General features: G+C 39.5%; 1 protein-coding gene across 3 annotated transcripts; it reads left to right on the forward strand.

Moving 5' to 3' along the window:
- The first annotated feature begins 1534 nt into the window (after positions 1–1534).
- MSL3 (MSL complex subunit 3) lies at positions 1535–23318 on the forward strand. Of its 3 annotated transcripts, none has more exons than XM_072994373.2 (13): positions 1535–1751; positions 3665–3747; positions 4438–4533; positions 7589–7686; positions 8444–8535; positions 9100–9222; positions 10565–10725; positions 13011–13169; positions 13410–13672; positions 15918–16027; positions 18295–18394; positions 19195–19279; positions 20831–23318. In XM_072994373.2, exons 1-13 carry the CDS (start codon positions 1653–1655, stop codon positions 20928–20930), a joined length of 1569 nt encoding a protein of 522 aa, XP_072850474.2. In that variant the 5' UTR covers positions 1535–1652; the 3' UTR covers positions 20931–23318. The 3 variants fall into 3 exon arrangements, with proteins under 3 accessions (XP_072850474.2, XP_072850475.2, XP_020642411.2); XM_072994374.2 differs by lacking the exon at positions 1535–1751 and adding an exon at positions 1909–1985; XM_020786752.3 differs by lacking the exon at positions 1535–1751 and adding an exon at positions 2372–2666.
- The last annotated feature ends 228 nt before the right edge of the window (positions 23319–23546 follow it).

The following is a 23546-nucleotide window of genomic DNA, read 5'->3' on the forward strand; positions in this document are numbered from 1 at the left end:
TTTCCTCTCTCCCCCTCTATTGCTGTGACATGCCCCAACCACATTCTGGCCGCAAGTGCCGGCAGTGTAACTTGAAACTTTGGAATTTCTTAAAAAATAAAACATTGCACTGGGCCGCATTATGAGCTGGCCTGGGCCGCATGCGGCCCTCGGGCCGCGGGTTGGACAAGCCTGCCATAGAGCCAGCATTTTGTCCGAAGACAATCTTCCGTGGTCACATGGCCAGTGCGACTTAGACACGGAATGCTGTTACCTTCCCACCGAGGTGGTCCCTATTAATCTACTTGCATTTGCATGCTTTCGAACCGCTAGGTTGACGGGAGCTGGGACAAGCGACGGGCGCTCACTCCGTCACGTGGATTTGATCTTACGACTGCTTGGTCTTCTGACCTTGCAGCACAGGCTTCTGCGGTTTAGCCCACAGCGCCACCACATCCCTATGGGCGCCACCACATCCCTACGGGAAGAAGGTAAAGGGGACAAAAATAAATTGGAGAGATCCACAAAATTCAGGCCATAACTTGAGCATGGGAACAGGGGCTTTGCTCCAGGACACCAAACCTAGAGGACAGGTCCCTCCTCCTAGTCTAAGATCAAATAAAGATGTCCAGTAGCCCAGTCCTCTAAGTGTCAACACACCTGTCAATAACACAAACACCCAAGTCAACTAATTTATACATTCTAGAATGCTGCTCTCTGGCTTCAACACTGAAAAAACCTACACTGCAGCTGTAATCCAATGCACCAAAAGCGTCAGCCATGCTGAGCAACATATTAAAGGTGCACACTAATTAGGCTTTCCGCCTATGTAGTCACCCTACTTCATCATGGGAAGAGGAAGTCATTCTAGAATGTAGATAATGCCCTCACTTCGTTCTACTGCTAGATCCCACTTGAGAAAACCCATTGACTCAACACAATTTACATAAGGGTCGACTTACCATTCAGCAATTATTTATTAAATATGTTTATACCTTTCCTTAAGTACCCAGGCGGTGCACATCATTAACAACAGGAATAATGCTCTCTCAAGTCAATCACGTGTGACTCTTTTCAGAAGTTTCCAAGCAGAGCATACTTCGTGCTTTGGGGGTGGCGGAGGGCGCCCCAGGAGTGCAGCTTGCCCAAGGCCACACTGGCTGGCTTTGCTCACACGTGAACCGACTTAGCAAGTGTGCGGTTCAAGGCGAAGTGGCGATATTGGCGGAAAGTGGTTTTGGTGGTCTGCTTTAAAGTAAATACTGCAATCATATGCATTTTAATTAGGACGTCCTATTAGATGATGGGGGGGAATCAACGGAGTCTTTTTTTCCCCAAGTAAACAAGTACTGTACTTAAGTTCTCTGCCCATGGATAAAGCCACAGAAAGCAAGAAAAGGCTTTTTAGTCTATTATTCTCTCAGCGAAGCTTTGCTATAGGTGGGGACGGCTCATCCCTCCAGGACAGAATCCCGCCCCCATGACCGCACTCGGTCGATTGCGTGTGGCGTGCACATGTGAATGCGCATCCTTCTTCTTCTCCCCCCGCCTTTTTGGCTCCCGGCCTGAGGAGCGAGCAACAGAGGCGGAGCAAAGCGGCGGCCTCGCTCGGGCACCTCCCCTGCCTTCGCATTTTGGGCGGGGCCGCGTCTTCCTTTCGCCATGATGAGCAAATGACCTCGCGGGGAATGAAATTTAAATTCCACAAAGGCGAGCGAGTTCTTTGCTTCGAGCCGGACCCGACCAAGGCCAAGGTGCTCTATGATGCCAAGGTAAGAAGAGATTCCTCCGCCGAGCGCGAGCGCCAGCCAGCCAGCCAGCCAGTCACCGCGCGCGCGACTCCGCCTCGAGCTGTCTGTGTGTGTGCGCGCGCGCGCCGGGCTCCCTCTCCACCGCGCCCGCGCGCGCGCCGTCCTCTTTCGCTCCCTCCGCCGACGGCCGCCTCTTAACGGAAGTGGCCTCCTTCTAGCGGCACTTCCGGCCGCCGTCCTGCCGGGGGGCTTTAGGTGGGTGGGAGCTCTGTGGTGCTGTTCCCCTTGTTTTGACCCCCCCCTCCCTTCCTCTCTTCTGTGTTTTGAGGGGTCTTTTAAAAGGAAAGGCGTCGGGGTGGTGGAGGAGGAGGAGAAGAAAGAGGAAGTGTATCCCAATCTTGCTTACCGATCTGCCTGAAAAGGAAATCTTGGGAGAATAATAATACGTTTTGTTTTTTAAAAATCCCGACTCGAAGCCGGAGCTGCCTCACAGATACCAGGGAGAGCGAGGCAGGGCCTTGAAAAACAAAGCCGTCCTCTTCTTTTTCGAACCTCCTCATTTTATTTGAAGGGCAGGGTTTGAACTAGCCGGGTTTGTGCCTTTAAGAATGGTGTGATCTATATTGGGTGATGCATAAAGGGTACATGGGTGACCATTGAATAGACACCACCACAACACCGTGTGCCTGTAAGCAGTTGGCCAGCAGATAGTTTGTATTTCTCTTTTTGATCTGTGAGGAGACTCTTATCATGTCCTTGGATCAGGGTGGAAAGTGTGGTTGGGGGGAAATCTTCTCCATTTCGTAAAACACTCCACATAGGAAGCAGTAAACTGGTTTATCACTTGGTATCTGCTCTCAGTATTTACTCAGTGTTGTCAGTTTCATCCGTTAAGCTGCTATCAGAAACACAAGAGCAAGCCAGATGCTGTTTCAGGTTGGTTTGCAAGTCGAGTTTCCATTGCTTGCAGGTTCAATTGTTCAGAAAGGGACACACTTTTTTTCATGCAAGATAAGCATCTTTTTAGCTTCTTCTCATCCTAGGGAAAAAAGTGAACTGACCTGTCTCATTGTGTGCTGATTTTTTGCTGTTGTATGCCATCAAGTTACTTCCAACCCATAACAACTCTATGAATGTGTAGGCTCCAAAATGTCCTATCGTTAACATGCTAATTTACTTGGAAGGAACTGTGTATTGTAAACACTACATGACCCAGGTTTACCCAATGCAGGTGTGCCTAGTACAAAGATTGTACATTAAGTAGGTGCACCTTCTACTGTATTCTGCACAGAAGTGTTAATTTATCTATAATGGCTAATGAATGAAACTATCAAATGATTATGTGCTCTAATAGAACTGGCTTCCATGTAGACAGTACCCTTAGACAAGTTTAGGATCAATGTGATGATACAGCTGTATATAGATGCATTAATTGCCATAGAATGTATAAATACTGTAAATACAGAAAATAAGTGATAGGTTTTCCAATTTTTGGAATACATGATCAATTTGTGAGGGTGGACCAGAAGGCCAGTGTTCAAAAGCTTGTAACATAATCTCAAAACAAAAAGATACTTTAAAGAAAGCCCTTTAGCAATCCCATACACATTTTCAGCCACTAATATATTATTTCTTGATGATATACTTCATTTGGTTCCATCACACACTCCTTTGGCTCTTGAAATGAATTCCAAAGTTCAATTTTGTTATATGCAGGCAGTAGAACACTTTAAAAAGTAGTATGCTACTTATGTGCTTTCCTGGTTTTTTCTCAATCATGAATACTGTTGTTTCTAAATGTAGAGTGGTTTGTCAGTCTCCAGATTAATCTACTTCTGTGTCACTCTGCTTAGACTCCTTGGTTTTAAAAGCCGATAATTTGACTTTTTGCAGAAGATAATATTCGCATCATATAGATTTGTTTCTAATTTCAGATTGTTGACATTGTTATTGGAAAAGATGAGAAGGGAAGGAAGATTCCAGAATATCTGATCCATTTTAATGGTTGGAACAGAAGGTGAGAATGTGTTTAATATGTTGGGCTTATTGGTACACTTTTTAAAAATTCATGAAAATGCTTTGAAAATATAATGTGAGATATTCTTGTTGTGAGAAATGCTCATAATTGTAATAAGCATTTTATGGAAGTAAGAGTGGTTTTAATCATTCATTATGAAGGAACAATGTTTGTGGCTAGAGTGTATGGGCTATCTTTAGTATAGCAGTAGGGAAATGGATTGTCTGCTGTATGCAGTGTTTTGAACATACACTAATCTGTCCTTTGAGATTAGTTCAGGAATGTCTGCAGTGTCTGATTAACTTTGATAGTCAGCTCAGTTAAAAAGAGTATAGGTTAGCGAGGTTGATGGCACATACTAGCCATTCTGTTTTGTACAAAAAATGGATCAGAAGATAAAAATATTTGTAACAGTTATGTGCCTAAATGAATAAGAAGTCTAAAAGGCTATCATTCGCAAAAATCAACACACATCCCAACACATGTGTTGGTGCTCCAAACAAGAAACCAGATAGTGCAGCTGAGAGATACTACCTTCTTCCAGAAAGTAGGACTTGCACTCTTCTCTATTGTGGATGTTTTGTTTCTTTATGGATTGATCTGAAATAAATCATTTCAACCCTCCTTACTTCCAGCATTAGTTTAATCTTATATCACTTGGTTTGTCTTTGATTCTTTGGTTTTTAACAGCTGGGATAGATGGGCAGCCGAAGATCATGTTCTTCGTGACACTGATGAAAATCGTAGATTACAGCGTAAATTGGCAAGAAAAGCTGTGGCTCGCATGTAAGGATCAAATATTGCTTTCAAAGTTTTTAACAATGAATACATAATGAGCAAGAATACTTCTTTGTAGTTGTGGTTTCTCTGTTTGAAATAGATGTCCTCGGTAGTTTCAGACAATATCCCTTTATCAGATGAACTTTTACATCTTGTGTCAGTATAACCTAAAATAAATAATGTGAATCATTTATTGCCCTTCTATTGAAGAAGCCCACACATAGAGATTGTATTCTTATTTGGAATGTTAGAAATGAGAGGGCTCCCTGACAAGTCATACTCACCATTGTGTTGCTCCCTCCTATTGCAAATAAGAGCTACCATCTCTGTGTCTCCTCTTTTTTCAGGTGCAGGCAACTTTTTTTAGTCACAAAGAAATATGCTTGCTTAATAACAGTCATCTGTGTTTAGTCAAGTGTCCTTTTTTCCAGAAAGCATCATAGTTGGGTTATAGATTTGTAAGCACAAGGTACATAGTGCAGGGATGGGGAATAATTTGATATGTGGTAGAAAGAGGGTGACAGCTAACATTGCTAATCAGGTTTTAAAATTGCAGTGACACGATAAGTGGTCAGTCAAAGTGCTGATCACGTAGACATCCTGCTATCATTGATGTCTGTGCTCAGATACTTATGTGAAACAAAAGTAGTTTTTGGTTATAGCTATACTAAGTACAGTGGATAAACCTGGAATATTATTATGTATGGTGTACTAAGAATCCTTGGTTCCCTATTTAATTTCTTTAATATACATTTGGATTTGTGCATAAAGCTTATTTCTGCTGTCTGTATCAAATCTGTCTTTGTAGTCCCATTATTCCATTACAGTTACTTTGAAATCTGTAACAGTATCATGGGTAGTTGATGTGTTCTGAACCCAAAATTCTTAACAATAAAAATGCATTGAAGAAAATGACTTTCTAATCCTGTATGCATATTAAGAACATACAGAAAAATATCCCAATTGCTCATGTAGCCAAACCAGTCTGAAATTATAACATCCTTGCAGATTGTTTTGCTGGAAATGAAGCATGCAGCTGTGCTAATACATTATCGTTGTTGGTATCCAGTGTGTTTGGTGTGGCATGAAGCATTGTTGCGATGTGTTGTGAGCTGAATGTATGTGTCTTCCTGTGTTATATTTTTTTCAGTTGATTTCCATTCCTTTCCAACTATAAACAGTCTTTTCTCTAAGGATCTGGAGATCCAGGGGCTTGGAGTTCCAAGGGAAAAAAATTAATAGCAAATTCTATTGTTACGCCTACTGTAAGTCCAAGGGCTTATAACTCAAAATCTGGCAAGCTGCCACAGTGATGATAATATCATTATTTTGACTAAAATTTTGCAAAGCCTGAAGGAATTGAGGCCTGTAGCCAACATTCCGTCTAAGCTGCACTAGTGTACAGTGGACCCTCGACCTACAGACTTAACCCGTATTGGAACAGTGGTCGCAGGTCGAAAAGCCCGTAGGTCGAGGGTCCATTTCCCATAGGAATGCATTGAAAACCCATTCATTAACCGGCCAAAGAAAAAATACCCCTGACCAAAAAAAAGAGAAAGAAAATAAATGCAAAAAGCAGCACCTTACCGGTCCGAAGGGGTCCCCTGCCACTGCCATTGCTGCTGCCTGAAGCCTCCGAGGGCTTCCCTGCCACTGCCGGATGCCTCTCGGAGGTCCCCGCCGCCGCCACTGCTGCTGGGAGCCGAGCCACACCGGGAGATCCTGGCCATACTCAGACTCCTGGACTGCCGCCGCCGCTGCTGCTGGGAGCTGCGCCACACTCGGACAGCGGCGGCAGCGGGGGAAGTCCAGGAGTCTGAACATGGCCAGGATTGCCCGGTGCAGCTCGGCTCCCAGTAGCAGCAGTGGCGTCGGGGGACCTGCAGAGGCCTCCCAGGGCTTCTCCGCCACCATGGGAGGCTTTCCGGGGGGGAGGGAGACCGGGCCTATCACGATCGTCGAGGGGGGCCAACGGGCAGTCGACCTACTTACCGGAAGGGGGAGGCAGGGAAAACGCCAAATTTGAATTTGATGCTTTCCCAGCCTCCCCCTTTCGGTCCGTATGTCGATTCTCCCGCCGCAAGTCGATGGGAAATTTTGTGGCTGGAGAAGTCCAGAAATCGTAAAGTCCACAGGTGGGGACATCTGTAAGTCAAGGGTCCACTGTACAGCATTGTGTTGGTTAGTTTTGGCTTGTTGGATTGGTCCAATATGTTGCCACTCGTTTGGTTTTGGTTGCAGCCAGAACTTTGTGCATGTGGGTGGGTTTTCTGCTCAGTGCTGGTGAAAATTAGGCGAAATGTTGCCTGTAGCATAAATCATTTGATGCACCAAGGTCCTAGGACACCAGAATGCTGTATCAGAAGGTATTAGGACTACAAAGAGTGCAAATTATATGTTCCATATCCATATTTACAAATTTCAACATAAACTGTCGGCAACATTATTTAGTGTGACCTTGTTTGCTTGGGGAGCTGGCAAATTGTTTGCAATTACTATAATAAATGATTGTTCAAGCCTCAATTCTAAAAGCACTTTCTTTGTTAATGCTACTTTTCTACGCCCCTTAAATATTTTAACACACTGTATGCACATGATTTTACATCTTGACAGAGTAAGGATGCAAGGAGAATCCCACAGCTCAGGAGCAGCCACTAAAAAGACCCACACTGTTGTATGCTTTCCAAGTGTGCCTGTGAGGGTGGTGAGACTGAAAGAAAAGTCTCCCTTGAAAGACCTTAAAACCCAACCAAGATCATATTGGGTGATACAGTCTTTCTGATAGATTGAACCCAAGCCATGTAGAACTTAGCAGGTTATCATCAGTACTTTCAGTTGATTTTAGAAATGGACTGGGAGCCACTGAAGTTGTTCTAGCAAAGAATTTCTATTCTCACTATAACTGGCTCTGGTTAACAGTCTGCCTGTTCTTTCAAGGTCAGAGGAAAGTCAAAATGCAAGCATGCCCTCATATGTCTTCAAATATTCCATTTCACTTTTTGAACACTTTGAAGAAAGATACCACACCTTTTACTTGGCTGAAATTTTGAATCTCCTTTAGGAGAAGAAAGGGAAAGAAAGGGCGTTGCAGATTGCCTGGTGTTGATTCTGTATTGAAGGTCCTTCCAACTGACGAGAATGAGAAGAGTAGTGAAAACTGTAAGTTTTTTTCATTTCATCAGTTTATATATCTGGCATGTTCAGATGCTACACTGAGGGAGGGTTGTGCAGAAACTTTGGCTTATAAGGGAACCAGCATATTTGTAATCTTTTCTGGTCGTAATAATAAGTCACTCTCATTCTTGAATCTGTATTTTGTTTATCTGTAACATTCAAAAGTGGTAGCACTTGACATTGTGGTTTATTTCTTTCCCAACAAACCAAAGAAACAAACCCAGGTTGCTTACTCTGGCTCATTGAAGAAGCAAGTGAGAATATCGTCTTTGCTGCTTTTGTACATCATGAAAAATAAACCAGTGAATGGAAGGTGCAAGTGCAAGTGATCAGAAAGTGGGAGGAGTTCAATCAGTCTTTATTTGATGGTCACAGACCCAACAATTGTGGGAGGAAGCTAAAGTTAAAACTTTTTGACTGGAGAATACCTAACATAATACTGTACTCCCAATTAAGCTAGTTCAGCTAGTTCTCGATAACTACCCATATGTCAGAACAAGCAGAGTATCTCAGTTAACATTATTGTTGACATCAAAATCTTACATACTATTTAAATGATCTGGTTCAGTTCAGCCTTCTCCACAGTGAATATATTTCCCTCACTCAAATGGTTAAAAAGACAGACCAATACCAGCTTTTTAACAGGCAGACAAATCGAGTTTTGAGGATAGCATATGATTTGCTAAATGGTGTGTAAATATATGCTAAGTGTTAAAGGTAACTGATTTTTTTTCTTATACAGCTATAAGTAGTTCTTCTTCTGATGACAGTGATGAAGGCACAGATGAAGAAATAAAGAGTGAAGAAAGTGATATTGATGAGAAGATCGAAATGGTATGTTCAAATAACCTATTTCTTACAAAATAAAATGTAAGAAATTTCTCACTGGGAAGATAGCTCTTTATTTCTCATAGGGTTGTATGCTGAAGGTTTGTGAACATTGGAGAAGAAAAAACAAATAAGAAATAGCCCTTTGATTTGTAAAAGGAGTTTTGAAGTGACATCGAATATGCAGTAAATTATTTCCACTCTAGGAACCTTTAAAAAATAGTATAAGCTAACTGCATTTCCTACCATGTAAGCATCTTAGTACTGTACTTGAAAATATATTGGATTGGGTCCAGACCCAGCAAAGTTTAAACTACACTCACTGAAATCAGTGAGTTTTAATTTATTTGGGAGTATTAAGTTTTGCTGATTTTAGTGATCTACCGGATTGATCTCTGGACTGGATTCAACCCATAAATTATATAAACACTTCTGTGCATACAGCATATTAGTATACACTTGTCAGTGTAATCCCACTTCGTATATTATATAATGCTTTTAATCTGCTCTGTTTAATGTATCATGGCTAAAATATATGAGGAGATATAAAACTTTTATGTACTTCTTTAGAAAGAAGAGCAAGAGACCCATACTAAAAGGGACATGGAAGAAAGAGCAATAACTATTGAAATTCCTGAAATCTTGAAAAAGAAGCTTGAGGAAGATTGTTATTATATTAACAGAAGAAAGCGGGTATGAATAACTCACATGAATGAGAAATGACTGAAACATATAGTATGCCAATTTTTGCATTCATAAAATAGTACAGTGGTGCCTCGCTTAACGAGTGCACCGTTTAATGAAAAATCTGTATAGCGATCCCTTTTTGGGGATCGCTATACAGATCAGCCCCAATCGCCGCACTCGCTAAGCAAGGGGAGGGCGCGAAAACGCTGATAGGGGCCATTTCGGGTCATCCGGCGGCCATTTTGGAGCCGCCGATCAGCTGATCGGCGGCTCCAAAATGGCCGCCGGAGCGAAAACATCGCTGGAGGGGGTAAGTTTAGACACTTATTGGAACGCATTAAACTAAGTTTAATGCGTTCCAATAGGTTTTCCTGCCCCGCACAGCGATGTTTTCATATAGCGAAGGTTAATCCGGAACGGATTAACCTTGCTATACGGGGCACCACTGTATCATTTTACAGTGCAATGTTATACATGTCTACTTAGAAATAATCCTCATTTCAGTGTTCTTGTTCTGGAATAGTTATGTACAGAATTGCAGCCACAGCTGTCTTTAAAAGCATTATACACATTTGGTGAAAGACAGTTCTAGAGTGAAGGTTTCCAGCTAATTTCTTTTACAGGGCATTAAAACATAGTGATTTAATAATAGTATTAATCTTAGAACATTCTTTTTGGTCCTGTTACTTTGGGACAGCATGGAAGAAGTTACTCTATTGTCAGTGTCATTTTTGCATAGTGCAGGAGAGGAACCTTTGTATGAGGAACATTAAATAATTTAATGGTCTAGCTGGATTATAACTTGGAACACAGTTAGCTTGAACATTGGCATCTTTGAAAATGGTAGTGCAGAAAGATAATATGCTTTTCCACACAGTTTCTTTGTGAAGGAAACTTACAGTAAATGAAGCAAATGTTTTAGTTCCGGTGGATAAATAAGATATGTGGTTCTACTGAGCATTTGCTATAGTTCATTTTTGAAATACAATCCTTTAGTTATTTTTACAAGTCAAATTAAATATTGGCTTTTTAAAAAAAAATTCAGTTGTGTTTTAAATCATGATTTAAATTTTGGATTTAAAAAATCATTAATTTTTAACTATCCTGTTTACAGGGTGGTGATATATTTCTGCATCTGTTCTTACTTCCAAATGTACAAATGTAAAATTGAATGGAAATTTCTCTAGCCACTTCATTTCAATGAATTTCACCTAGTTAGCATAAGATCAAACAGTGTATTTGACAACAATGCTATTAAACAGAAAGCATATAAACAATATGAATGTATATATTGCTGCATAATAAATTAATTTGACAGCTGATTGTTTTTTTTTTCCATTTTGTCCAGCTGGTAAAACTGCCGTGTCAGACAAATATAATAACCATCTTGGAATCATATGTGAAGCATTTTGCTATTAATGCAGCATTTTCAGCAAATGAAAGGTCACGGCACCACCAGATGACTTCACACCCCAACATGAATCTCCACTATGTCCCACCAGAAAAGAAGTGAGCAGGCACTGCTTCAAGTTTTGCATGCTTAAAGTGGCTGTTTGAAATGAGGAAAAGGCTGCATGGTCATGGAAACAATACAAATGCAGGAGAAGGTGATACCTTCAATTGACCATTAAGAATGTATTTTTTTAAAAGTAGCTTTTAATTATAAATTATCTTCATCAAGGCCATGGATCAAGTTCTTGATGTTATAGACCATCAGCCATGTGAATCTGGGGCAATAAAAACAGCACATAAGTTTGGAACTGCCCTCAAAAAATTGATGCACTGCCTTGAAGAAGATTATTTATCATTGAAAGCTCGCTGGTTTTTTGGGGGTGGTGGTGGTGTTTTGTTTTGTTTTATATAATGGTCAATTAAAGGTATCGCCTGTTCCTGCATTTGTATTGTTTGAAATGAGCGGCTGTTTCAAAAGCAGTGTATATTCATTCATTTGTTGTCAATGAGCTTTATTTGGCATTTTGTCTGTAATGCTAGGCTTGATCAACACTGTAGAACATCTTGTGTTTAATAGCACTGCATGAAAATGGGCTTTCCTTTTTTTATATAGCACAGAATGAAAATGGGTATTCTTTCAGCTGTGACAGTCCATTCAGATTGTTTTCCTAACTTGGACCACATACTCTTCTAGCTCTTTGTGGATGCAAGTTAATGGGTTTGTTTACTGACATATCTTGTTTAGACAATTTCAGTGCAGCAGCTTTTGGTGGCCATTCTGAAATTCACTTCTCATTTTCTATGCCTCAATGCTAACTTCAAAAATTATTGTCTCCTGAAGTACACCTTCAGGAAGCCTCAGTATTCCTCTTGCAATAGTAAGTCTTCATAGATTGTTAATATAGTAGACAAGGTGAAGAAATGAAGAATTGCAGAGGATTATAGCTTTCATTGAATGTTTTGAGTTAAAAGAGAATGTGCAGTTGATTTTTTGAGGGTCAAATATATATTGATCAGTATTTGTATGATTGATTGATCTATTATGGTCACTTACCAGCAGAGTATTTATATCACATATTGTTTATGTGTAATAATGGTATCCAGTTTTTTAGGAGTTGACTTTTCTTATCGGAGAGATCTTTAGGAAGAGCAATGCAAACATTAGTAAAATTGGACACCAGATTCCGAAATGGTTCTTCTTATAATGTGTAGTTGTAAATCTTACTGGACCTGGCCAAATGTATGTTTGCTTCTGTAAAGACACAAGTTGTTTCAAATGCTCTTCCCCCAGATTCTAAACTAAAATAATAAAAGTGAAGATGCTTTTCACATATTGCAACTGACCAACAGACTCAACTTGATTAGCTATTCACTTGTCAGGCATACACAGTTAATCCTGTCCTGAAGATTTTTGTGAATTCCTTTCCTGTCCCCCTTTCGACTTTTCCTTCTATTTTCTTCCTCTCCTTATTTTCCATGTACGGTCTGCTCTTCCTCTTTTATGAAAGATAGCAAAAACTGGAGAGAATCCAAATGGAGCCTGCCTAAAGAAGAGATATCTTATGATGCTCTAGAAATATATTTGTTGCTTAAACACTGTTAACATTTGGTCAGATGTATTTTATTTTGTCCTTTTATCCTGAATTTTATTGTGTTTAAAATTCACAGCTATCTCTTCACTCATGTTCATTGCCAGTAAGATGGATTTGAGGCTCTTCTACTAGAAATTTCTGTGGACTGTTTTCTTTAAGTCACAGAAGGTCTCAGGACATTAGCAGGCCAAAATTCTTTGGCTATTTTAGGCATTTAGCATCATTTTAAATGTTCAATAGAGGCATTGCTTCTGTTCGTGGGTTCTTCCTTTAGAGGAAAAAACCTTCTGGGACCTATTTTCACAATCCTGAGACATCTTATTACGATACATCTTTATCACTTCAGAGTAAATCTCTGTATTCCTCACTTATATTTGTGATCGTATCATAATTCTGTTCTTCTATTGCTGTTATTATCTGCCTTTGTGTTCAGGGAGGGATGTGTTTTCTGAAGCTCAAAAAGGCATGGCTTAAGGACCCTCCTCCTGCTGTTACTTTGGTTATTACAAATATTATTGGTTGTAATAGAAGTCTGACAAAATTTATGAATTCCTTTCTATACACTCAAAGACATTTTTTCATGAAATGTTGCACTCTTACATTGAAAAACAAATTCATTTTATTAATTCTGTTAAAAGAATTTAGCAGTCTAAAAAGAAAGTTCTTTATCTTGCAAAATACTAACACAAAGTCTGTTAAACATAGAAAATATTTATACAGTATATTTCTCTCACAACTTTGTTTTTCTAGTGTTGAGTTATGTAAAGAAATGGTGGATGGACTAAGAATAACCTTTGACTTCACTCTTCCACTGATTCTATTATATCCCTATGAACAAGCACAATTTAAGAAGGTGACCTCCTCCAAATTTTTTCTTCCCATCAAAGAGAGTGTAGCAAATTCTACCAGGTAGGTTTGGTGTTCTTATTTCTTAAATATCTTCTTTTCAAATGGTGTAATTTGCAGTGCTTATCTTGTAGTCTTAAACAGTTGTGTGTGATCATTCATTTATTATCAAATATGCAAGGGAAGAGCAAGGACAAAAGGGGAAATTATTTTTGAAATGTGTTGTACAGTTAATATATATTTGAAGTGTTGCATAAGCAACTGCATACCACCCCGGTGCATTTCCACTTTTTCTTCCTTCAGAAATCAAGAAGAACTTTCCCCAAGTCCACCTCTTTTGAATCCATCAACTCCACAATCCACAGATAGTCAGCCCGTGACAGTAGAACCGGTGACGCCTAAACGCCGGAAAACTGAACCCGAAATACTACAGTCTCTAAGGCGTTCTACACGTCATACGTCCAACTGTGACAGATTGTCAGAAAGTAGTGCTTCTCCACAACCCAAACGGCGGAATGTTGAGGCCCCTGCTTCAATGCCAAAACTGTTTTTACATCTTGAAAAGAGTAAGTGGTTGTAGCAAGGTGGAAAACTATTTAGAGGAGTTGCAAACATTTCCTTCTTTGTCACTACTTACCTTTTTAAAAAGTGGGGAGAGAATTTGAGTCTATTATTGTTGTTGTTGTTTTATTTTTATTTTTATTTAATTATTTTATTTTATTTTATTTATGTCCCGCCTATCTGGTCTTGCGACCACTGCTGAATCCCTATACCATAGTAGAATAGCAGGCTTTGGTGGCAGCTGTACATTCTTCACTAGGCAGATATTTTCACGCCAAATTCCATGGATCTCATTGAGTTTGCTACATGTGTAAATAAGCCTGGATCCACCCCAGTGTGTTGCTATAATCTCTCCTGGGCTTTTGTTTTCTTAAAAATTCAGAGCTGGTAGAAAAGTGCCCCAGTGGATGTTAAAAAGCAATCATACGTTTGTGGTGACATGAACTTACCTATGAATTCTTTTCAGTACACTTGAAGATAATTGGAATGTATTAAAACAAATCCATATGTAAGTTCAGAAAATGAAGGTGTTGCAGAAGATGGCAAGCAAACTGATCTGAATGATATTGGGGGATGTGTTTTATATTACTAGGCATGAAAGGTAAAGGTTCCCCTTGACAATTTTTGTCCAGTCGTGTCCGACTCTAGGGGGCGGTGCTCATCCCCGTTTCCAAGCCATAGAGCCAGCGTTTGTCCAAAGACAATCTTCCGTGGTCACATGGCCAGTGCGACTTAGACACGGAACGCTGTTACCTTCCCACTGAGGTGGTCCCTATTTATCTACTTGCATTTGCATGCTTTCGAACCACTAGGTTGGCGGGAGCTGGGACAAGTGACGGGCGCTCACTCCGTCACGTGGATTCGATCTTACGACTGCTTGGTCTTCTGACCCTGCAGCACAGGCTTCTGTGGTTTAGCCCACAGCGCCACCACATCCCTTGAAGTGGCATGAAGGTTGCCTTTTTTGCTGGTAGTTCGCTCTTCTAGGCTGACTGTTTTGTAAAAGGGAGTACCTAGAACATTCTTTATAGCAGTGATAGGAATTGTGTGGGCTGCATGCAGCCTAGGAAGCCTTTATATGGTGCCACTGCTGGGGGAAAACAGATTAAAATGGAGAACCACATATCTTTTGGCCTCCAAATGGTGTTATTCTTCTTTTAATGATTATTTGGCAGTCCACCTAAAAAAGGTACTTAATAACCTGTTTTCAAAAACATTTTCAAAAGTATGGAAAAAAGTGGGCACTTCTAGCCTGTGGTTTTGTAAAAAATAGCTAAGTTCACTCAAGGGTCTTAGGCTCCCCAGTGGAATCTTTTAACTTAATTTGAAATCCTGCCCACTAAATTGTGCCTTTCACATGGTGTAACGGGGGTGGGTAGCAGTCTCTGGACCTTCTGTCACTGTCCCCAACTGTTTTATAGTAACAACTGGCTGGAATGTTCAATAATTTGCTGTGCAGGGCAGCTACTAAAAGTCAGAAAGTTGAATGGCTTTCTTTGCTCAGCATCACAAGCATATAAAGGGAGTTTTAGTTTGGCAGTATGGATATCATGGGTGTTAAAGTGAGGAATGAAAAGGTCCCATTAACAGTTATAGTAGCCATCCTACCTGCTGGTCTTGTTCCTATTTAAAATGAAACTGCTTAAACAGTTATTTGTTCAAACAGCAATTTAAATATGAATCACTCATTAATTTTAAATAACTTTTAATTATTAATTTTATCTTTTATTTTAATATTTATTTAAAATAATAATTGATAGTTTTGGAGAACTAACTATCTAGAATTAAGATACAGTATTTTGTTTTATAGTCAACCCTAAATTACACTTCTATAATACTTTCATTATAAATTTGAAATTTGAATTTTTTATAAAGTTTCCTGTTTGAGCAGTAGATTTGCAGTTTAGTACACAACTGCATATTTACTAATCTCAAGTGTATGCATTTGATTTGATCTACCTGTGTGAAAAATTAATACATGACCTGGGCTAGGTAACATTTGTTGTAAAAATGTTTTCTTCCTGGCCAATGGATGGAACAAAGATTTCTATTTTGTGCCCTATGGTATATTGCTGACTAATTTCACATCTCCTACAGAAGAATTTTCTCCCTGTAGAGTAATGACCAAAGAGATCCCGAGGAACTTGTTGATTATAGCTAGAGGAAGCCTCTTGTAGCTGCATATGAGGGTGATGGATATGGTTCTACTATATTAGTGAATAAAATAACATTCTGCTTTATCTTTTGAAGAGACTCCTGTCCACAGTGGATCATCGTCACCCATTACATTGACTCCCAGCAAAGAGGGCAGTGCAGTGTTTGCTGGTTTTGAAGGCAGAAGAAACAATGAATTAAATGAGGTAGACTCTTCTGGACCTTGGATCACAATAACTGTGAAATTAGCTTGTATCCTAATAACTGAGTTATTTAATTCTGAGAATGCAAGATGCTTTTGACTGTGTGAGAAAATAGCAACTGCCCCATCCTCATGTTACTTAGCACACTAGGGAGATTACGCCTTTTGAAACACATAATTTGGTGTGCATGATTTTGAATTAAGTTAAAGATTCCACTAGGGAAGCATAAATCCCTTGAGTGACTTTATGCATTTTTTTAAAATCATGTCTTTCATACCTGTGAAGTCACAGCAGATTTTTAGTGACCAGAATAGGTTTTTCAAGGTAAATGAGATATTTAAGGAGTGGTTTTACCAATACCACACCCCCCAGTGAATTTCTGTGGCTAAGCAAGGATTCTAAACCAGGCCTCCTGAGTCTTAGTGCATAGAAGCCAAAAATCTGTGAAAGATTTTCAGTTACAAAGATATCTCTTGATTATAGGTTGATACTTTTGGATCTCTTGATTATAGGTTGATACTTTTGCCCCCTTTTCACCATTAAAATATTTATAGGAAAGAATTATAGTCTTTTTTGACTACAAATAAGGGGAGCACAATTCAGCAAATGTTAGCTTTGAACAAAATCTTGGTTCTAATACACTCAGTCAGATTTATTGGTGTCTAGTTTTTGCTATATTATGCTCAAACCAGTGGTTCCCAGCCTTGGGTAACTCAGGTATCCTTGGACTGCTGCCTGGTATTTCTGGGAGTTGCAGTCCAAGAACACCTTGGTTACCCAAGGTTGGGAACCACTGCTCTAAACTATTACTTATCCTTGAACATTCACAGCATCATTTAAATCGGTACACTATGATGAACCTAATTTTCAGGTCAACAAGATCCTGATTTGCATGGATTGAAATTGGAACCCTGAAGCCTATGTAACATTAGTGGAGGGAAAGGTGTATTAGACGAGTTCCATTGATACCTGCAGTTGTGCAAGCAGCAGCACATATGCTCTTGTGATCACTAGGCACTATGGCTTGCACACTGGGGTACAGAATGTGAAACCCCTTGGATTTTTTTTTCTTTTGCACATTGTGCAAAGTTTGCAAGCACATAATTTGTACTAGTAGAATGCCACTGTTGTACCCTCTGTGACATTCATACATGTTTTGAATTCTGTGTGGAAATAAATCATGCAAGCTCTTTATAATAATAATTACACATCATTACACCCGTTGGACTTACGATGAACCCTTTCAGGGTTTTCCAGATGTAGAGTGCTCGGAAGTAGTGGCGGTGGGACTGCTGGATCACAAGGAATTGATCTGGCATACCCCAGACAGAATTCAGGGGCAGGGAGAGGAGAAACCAGACTAAAAAGAGATGGCTATCTCTGTATTATGCTCTTTTTTGTGTGTACTGACTAGAAAGAAAAAAAGAATGCCCCTTCACTCACGCTGCTTCTTGGCAGTCATCCCAATAATCTGTTGGTAGGGTAGTTCAGTGAAAGGCTCCCCAAAGAGTCTAATGTATTGTGAGAGTACCTTCCCTATAGACCAATGGTCCCCAACCTTGGGCCTCCAGATGTTCCTGGACTACAACTCCCAATTCTTGAAGTCCAAGAACATCTGGAGGCCCAAGGTTGGGAACCACTGCTATAGACCACAGGGCAATTCCCAGGAAGCTATGTGAATGACAGACCATACCCCTTTCCAGCCAGTATACATAGAGAGGAGCACAATATGGAGGTAGACAAACATCTCTCTTCTTTTTGGTTTCTCCTCTCCCTTCCCCAGAATTTTGCCTAATGGATTCTGGGTGTGTTCTGGGGCTACAAATCCTTAAATTTGAAAGTCCCATCCCTAGTAGTGTAGCATGTATAAATTAGTTATGAGGAAAATGGTTATAGTGGGATGTTTTAGAAAATTGTGCCAATTTGTTCAGATTACTAAGAAAGCATTCAATGTATTCGCGAAGGCTTTCACGGCCGGGATCTAATGGTTGTTGTGGGTTTTTCGGGCTTCTTGACCGTGTTCTGAAGGTGGTTCTTCCTAACGTTTCGCCAGTCTCTGTGGCCGGCATCTTCAGAGGACAGCAAACTGTGCTCTTCAGTTTGCTGTCCTCTGAAGATGCCGGCCACAGAGACTGGCGAAACGTTAGGAAGAACCACCTTCAGAACACAGCCAAGAAGCCCGAAAAACCCACAACAACTACTAAGAAAGCGTTCAGCAAAGTGAGATTGGAAATTTATTGCTGATTATGCCTTTGTTTATTAATGTATAGGTGTTATCGTGGAAGCTCATGCCAGACAACTATCCCCCAGCTGATCAGCCACCACCCCCTTCTTACATTTATGGATCACAGCATTTGCTACGCTTGTTTGGTAAAACACCACTTTGCTTCTGAACGTTTAAAATGTTTAAAAGTCTTATCTCATGCAGTAGATTATGTATGTGTTTACTTGGAAATTTGCAAGTCAGGATTAGTCTCTCTCCCCCTCCCCCAATAGATGTAGCAGTCTACAACAGTAAGAGTCTTCCTTATAAGAAATATGAATTCATAAGAGAACATGTGTTTCTGAAGCAACACATCCCCTTTGACTTTAGATAATGCATTAGATATTCCTTGTAAGAAAATGACTGATCAGAATCCTATTAGTTGTCCTTGCCAGCAGAAGTCCATCAGAGTAGATCTCAGCTGTGAACTGCACAAGTTAAGAAGTCGACATTTTCTGCTGCACCCCAGTCATATGACTCTGCAACTGCCTACTCTGACTTTTTAGCTTGTGACAATTCATCACTAAAATTTACACCAGTGGGATTATGCCAGGAGAATTTTTTCAGTTGGACTCCAGCCAATGTTCCTCTAAGATGGCTTTACCATCTGCAGTTTTGTTTGTACCAGTACCATATCCAAATGCATGTTTTTATCTATTTTTTTAAAAAAACATTGTGATACAATCAGAAACATCTTTTTAAGGTCAATGTAATCTAACCAGTAAATCAGTTTATATAGCACTAAATTTTGTATAAATATAGAAATTGAATTTCCTGTGTCTTGACCCAACTCTGTTATGCACTGGGCTGTTAGTCATACTGTGTGCATCTAAAGGATCAAATTGTAAAGAAGAAAAAGTAACCTGAATAAAAATATAAGTACTGTATGCAACTTTTCTCTTTACAGTAAAGCTGCCAGAAATACTTGGGAAGATGAGCTTTTCAGACAAAAATCTAAAGGGATTAGTAAAGCACTTTGAGTTATTCCTAAGGTAATTTAACAATGTGTGTGACTGAAAATCTAAAAGCCTAAACCTTCAAAACTACTAAGTAAATTAAAGAAGAATTATTTTATTTGTGGGGGAGGGGTCCTTTGTTATGTCACTAATTTACTTACCCTGTAGAAAAATGATACAAGATTGTGCCTGAGAAATTTTGATCATATTCAGTTGATTCCCTTGTGATGGGAAGATGGAAACTAAGCACTTCTTCCATGAAGAGATACATATTGGTCCCTGTGTGGTAAACCATGGAGGGGATTCCCTCTTCTACATGTGATACAGAAGAGGCAAATGATGTAAAACAGGATGTGACCTTCATCTTATGTCTGCAGAGCATAATGCTTAAAAACTGACCTGAGGATTCAGTCCCAAGCGCCAAGGCTTAAAATCTCTTGTAACTTCCATGCAGTATTAATATTCCTTGGCCAAAATCCGTTTGCATAAAGTTATGCAGCAGAAGCTGATGATGTCATCAGCTGGCATTGGTAACATTTAATTTAGACAAATTCCTGTCCACTAATTCTGAGACTCTGTCAGGCTTCCTTTTGCCTTTGGGAGGCAATTGAGAGCATTGGGACTGGGGGAGCCTTTAAAAGTCAGAAATTGACACCAGAGTCACTGCTGCCATAATCAGGACCAGCAGTAGCAACCCAGTAGCCATTTTGACTTTTAAATCCTCCCAACCTCCCCCATCCCAAGGCTCTCAAAATGCTTCCCCAAGGCAAAATGAAGTCCTGTGGAACCTATGCACCTAAATGGGTGTGTGTACCTATGTGTGTAGGAAACTTAATTAGCCTAAATTAAATGCTGGCTGATGACATCATCTGCATCCACATAGTGTTACGTGAACAGGATGTTGGCCACTATATACAGAACTAAATTAGTCATTGTACCAAATGACATAGAATTGGAAAAGGACTGTTTTGGTCAGTGTTTTGCTGTTAAGTATCTATCGCTGAGGATTTTCAAAGAATATTTTATTAGGGAAAACCCCTTCTCATCATACATTTGAAAATAAACCCGTTTGGATATTTCAAATGCCAACTGAGAGAAAATCTCTTTTCCCATGATACTAAAGCAAAAAACTTAAGGCAGAAGCAGAGCCTTAATAGAGTGCTCAGAAGTAAGTCTGTGGAGTTCCATGAACTATTTCTAGACATATAGGGAACAGAATCTAAATGAAATTTAACCTATAACAAGTTTTTGACTTTTTGTGGCATCTTGGGCCTCTAGTGATAGTACTCATAGAGCACTCCATTTAATATATACTACAAAATCTCGACTGTATGGATAAGTGATATGAAGCTTAAGGTATACAATTAAGAAATACTGTTAAAATTAAAATATTTTCCTGTTTTTATCCTTTTAATTAGTTTAGTGATTTGATGACACGTGGCAATAACCCTTTAAACTTTTTGCTGTGATTTCGATAGATATAAACTTCCTTGTAACATTCTTCATGGGGTAGTTTAAAGCTGATCTACCAAGGGGCTAGGAAGCATTAGAAATCACAGAAAAATAATCATAAATATTCTGTTCCAGGTTTTTAGCGGAATACCATGATGACTTCTTCCCAGAATCAGCTTATGTAGCTGCCTGTGAAGCCTACTATAGCACAAAGAATCCACGTGCCATCTACTGAAGTTATTAATATGAATATAATCAGCTGTACATACTCCATGACTGCTGCTTTACTGTCCTCTCCACTTCAAGATAGAGAAACGGAAATGTTTCATTCTAATGTCACAAATGGAATGTCACCAGTATTGTCATTCTTTTGACAAAAAGAGTCGCATTTCATTTCAGAGTATGCTGACGTTGCGTTCTAGTGCTAGATAACCTTCACTGCTACATAAATGAAGTTCTTGCACTGACTGCCAATGCATAAAACTGCATACAAATGAAATAAGGAAAAATAACATGTGCATTAGAAATCATCTTCATGAGAACTGACCATCTTGTGTCCATTTTAACATAAACTTGCTCCATCTTGAACTTTTGAGACCATCATCTGCGTCGAAAGCAGGAGTTGGCATTGTACACATGTTCACATTTGGAATTTATGCTTTATTACATGAAACTATTATAACAAATTAATTTTTATGGAGGAAAGAATATGCAACTTGTGTAAGCATGTTTTCTGTCTCAAGATTTATTAGGGTTGGTGTGTTGTTGATGGGAGAACCCACAATCTTCCTCCACCCCATAGAGTGTGTTTGCCTTTTCCCATGATAGGTGTGTCTGGCGGCACCTGAGTAGCTTTGATTGAATTAATTCATCCCATACATGGTTTCATGGCTTTGGAGGTTTGTTTGGAAGCAGTGGTTAAGAACAGGATGTACCTGTTGGCTTTGGGAATGAATAATATCAAAGAAATGATCACTTTGGCAAGCATTCTGAAAATGAAAAGTGGCTGCCAAGTGAACCTATAAAATACAGTTCTCATTTCATTCATGTTTTAGTGATATTAAGGCTATGTGGACATAAAGATCTGGACGTGCACTTGTCTGCAGCTTTGTTTTACTGCATCCGTCTGTCTGTCAACTAGATGCACTCCATGCAGCAGAAAGACATGATTTTGGTTAGAATCTTATGCCCGCAGCAGTTAAAAACACTTTGCTCCTTGAAAGGCAAATCTCTACAATCTGAGACATGAGCAGATTTGATTCACTTACAGTTGAGTCTAAAGAGCCACACTATCTTACTCAGCTCAGTTTGATAGTAGTACTGCATGACAGGCCACAATTTTAGTAGAGCTTGTACTAATCAGCTCAGCCTGTATGTTATCAATATAAGTTCTAGAATATGGAATATTACTTGCAATGCATCTCTGTGTTTGAACCAGCAGTTATTGTTTCAGGCACAAACATGTATAAAAGCAAAATTTGCAACATTTTACACAAGCATTGGGATAACTGAATCAACCCCCAAGTTCTTCAGGTATTTTAAGACTACAACTCCTGTAATTACTCACCATTAGCTGTTATTTCTGGAGCCGATAGGAACTATTACCTAAACACCTGGGGATGAGACCTCTATGAATGCTGGCATCCTACTTTCTTAATGTGGAAATCCAAGGAATGAGCACACAAGATAATTATTTAGAAACTCTTTAAAAATGGCATCCTGACTAGCTAGCCCCATGGGCACACTTATGGCAAACTCACTAAAGTTTGGCGACAGGCAGGATCACACAAGGAAGACTATATTTAAACACCCAGTATGCCTACATGAGTGACTGCAGTTCTGTTGGTGGCCTTGCTACTGCAACAACATTGCTCAGGCAAGCAGAAGATAATTGTGTTGAGATCTGCTGAGCTATGTGGCTGAGTCCTTGAATTGGTGAGCTGTTGCTACTTTGAGATGCTATCTCTGGGGCTAAATCTATTGTTTCTATACTTTCCTTTCTGATCTTAAGACCTCTGTAGAAATTTGGCCTTCGATTTGAAGCTTTACAATAAGACAGGTTGCTATGAACCATCATATAACATACTTGTGCAGAATGATTAAATATTGGTTAGTTTTTAACAGAGTAATAATGCTAAGATTTGATTCTTGAATTCTTACATTATATTTCAGCACATTGTGTCTCAAATACTGTGTTGTATGCATCCAAATAATACATACAAATAAATTGGCAGCATGGTAGTTGACCTTCAAATACTGTTATGTGGATGGATTGTAAGGAAAGCTGGTATGTTTGAGAATGGGAAGGATTTCAGGTATGTGTTTTGTTAATTTTGCCAGAGCACCATGACAAGTACAAAACTCATGCACAAGGATTTAGGTGAAAACTGTCTGTACAGCTGAAAGATCCTGTCAATATATGTCTTGATCGTGGTCTCTCATTTCCTCACAAGGTGTGGATTCCTAAAACTAAAAATCATTTGGGGGAATGCGTGGCATGTTTACTAATACAAAGTTTGTACTTGTGTGCATTTCTACATCATTGCATTCAGGAAGATTCTTGTACCAAGAGTAACGAGATTTGTTTGACGTCTTGGAGGTTAATAAACTGTGATGGCCTGAACTTTCTGATGTAGTATATTATAGTTTCTGAAAGCTTATGCCATAATATATTAGCCTTCAAGGTGTTACCAGAGGCTGTTGTTTTAATTCAGTTAAATTTCAAAAATCAAAGGTGCTTATTTTCTGTGGGAAGCACATGCTGCCATACGGAGAAACATTAGTTTAAATGGCTGCTTAAATGAGAATGACCAAAAAAAAATTCCATTACTGTAGTTGTACATTTTAGAGG

The sequence above is a fragment of the Pogona vitticeps genome, chromosome 3 (assembly GCF_051106095.1).
Source record: "Pogona vitticeps strain Pit_001003342236 chromosome 3, PviZW2.1, whole genome shotgun sequence".
NCBI classification, from domain to species: domain Eukaryota; kingdom Metazoa; phylum Chordata; class Lepidosauria; order Squamata; family Agamidae; genus Pogona; species Pogona vitticeps.

What these genes read in the sequence shown, in the direction of transcription:
- MSL3 (XM_072994373.2), top strand. Translation starts at nt 1,653, where the DNA reads ATGACCTCGCGGGGAATGAAATTTAAATTCCACAAAGGCGAGCGAGTT. An exon ending in GTTTTTACATCTTGAAAAGA is followed by an intron (nt 13,673 to 15,917) that starts GTAAGTGGTTGT and finishes TATCTTTTGAAG; the next exon opens with AGACTCCTGTCCACAGTGGA. An exon ending in GAAACAATGAATTAAATGAG is followed by an intron (nt 16,028 to 18,294) that starts GTAGACTCTTCT and finishes ATTAATGTATAG; the next exon opens with GTGTTATCGTGGAAGCTCAT.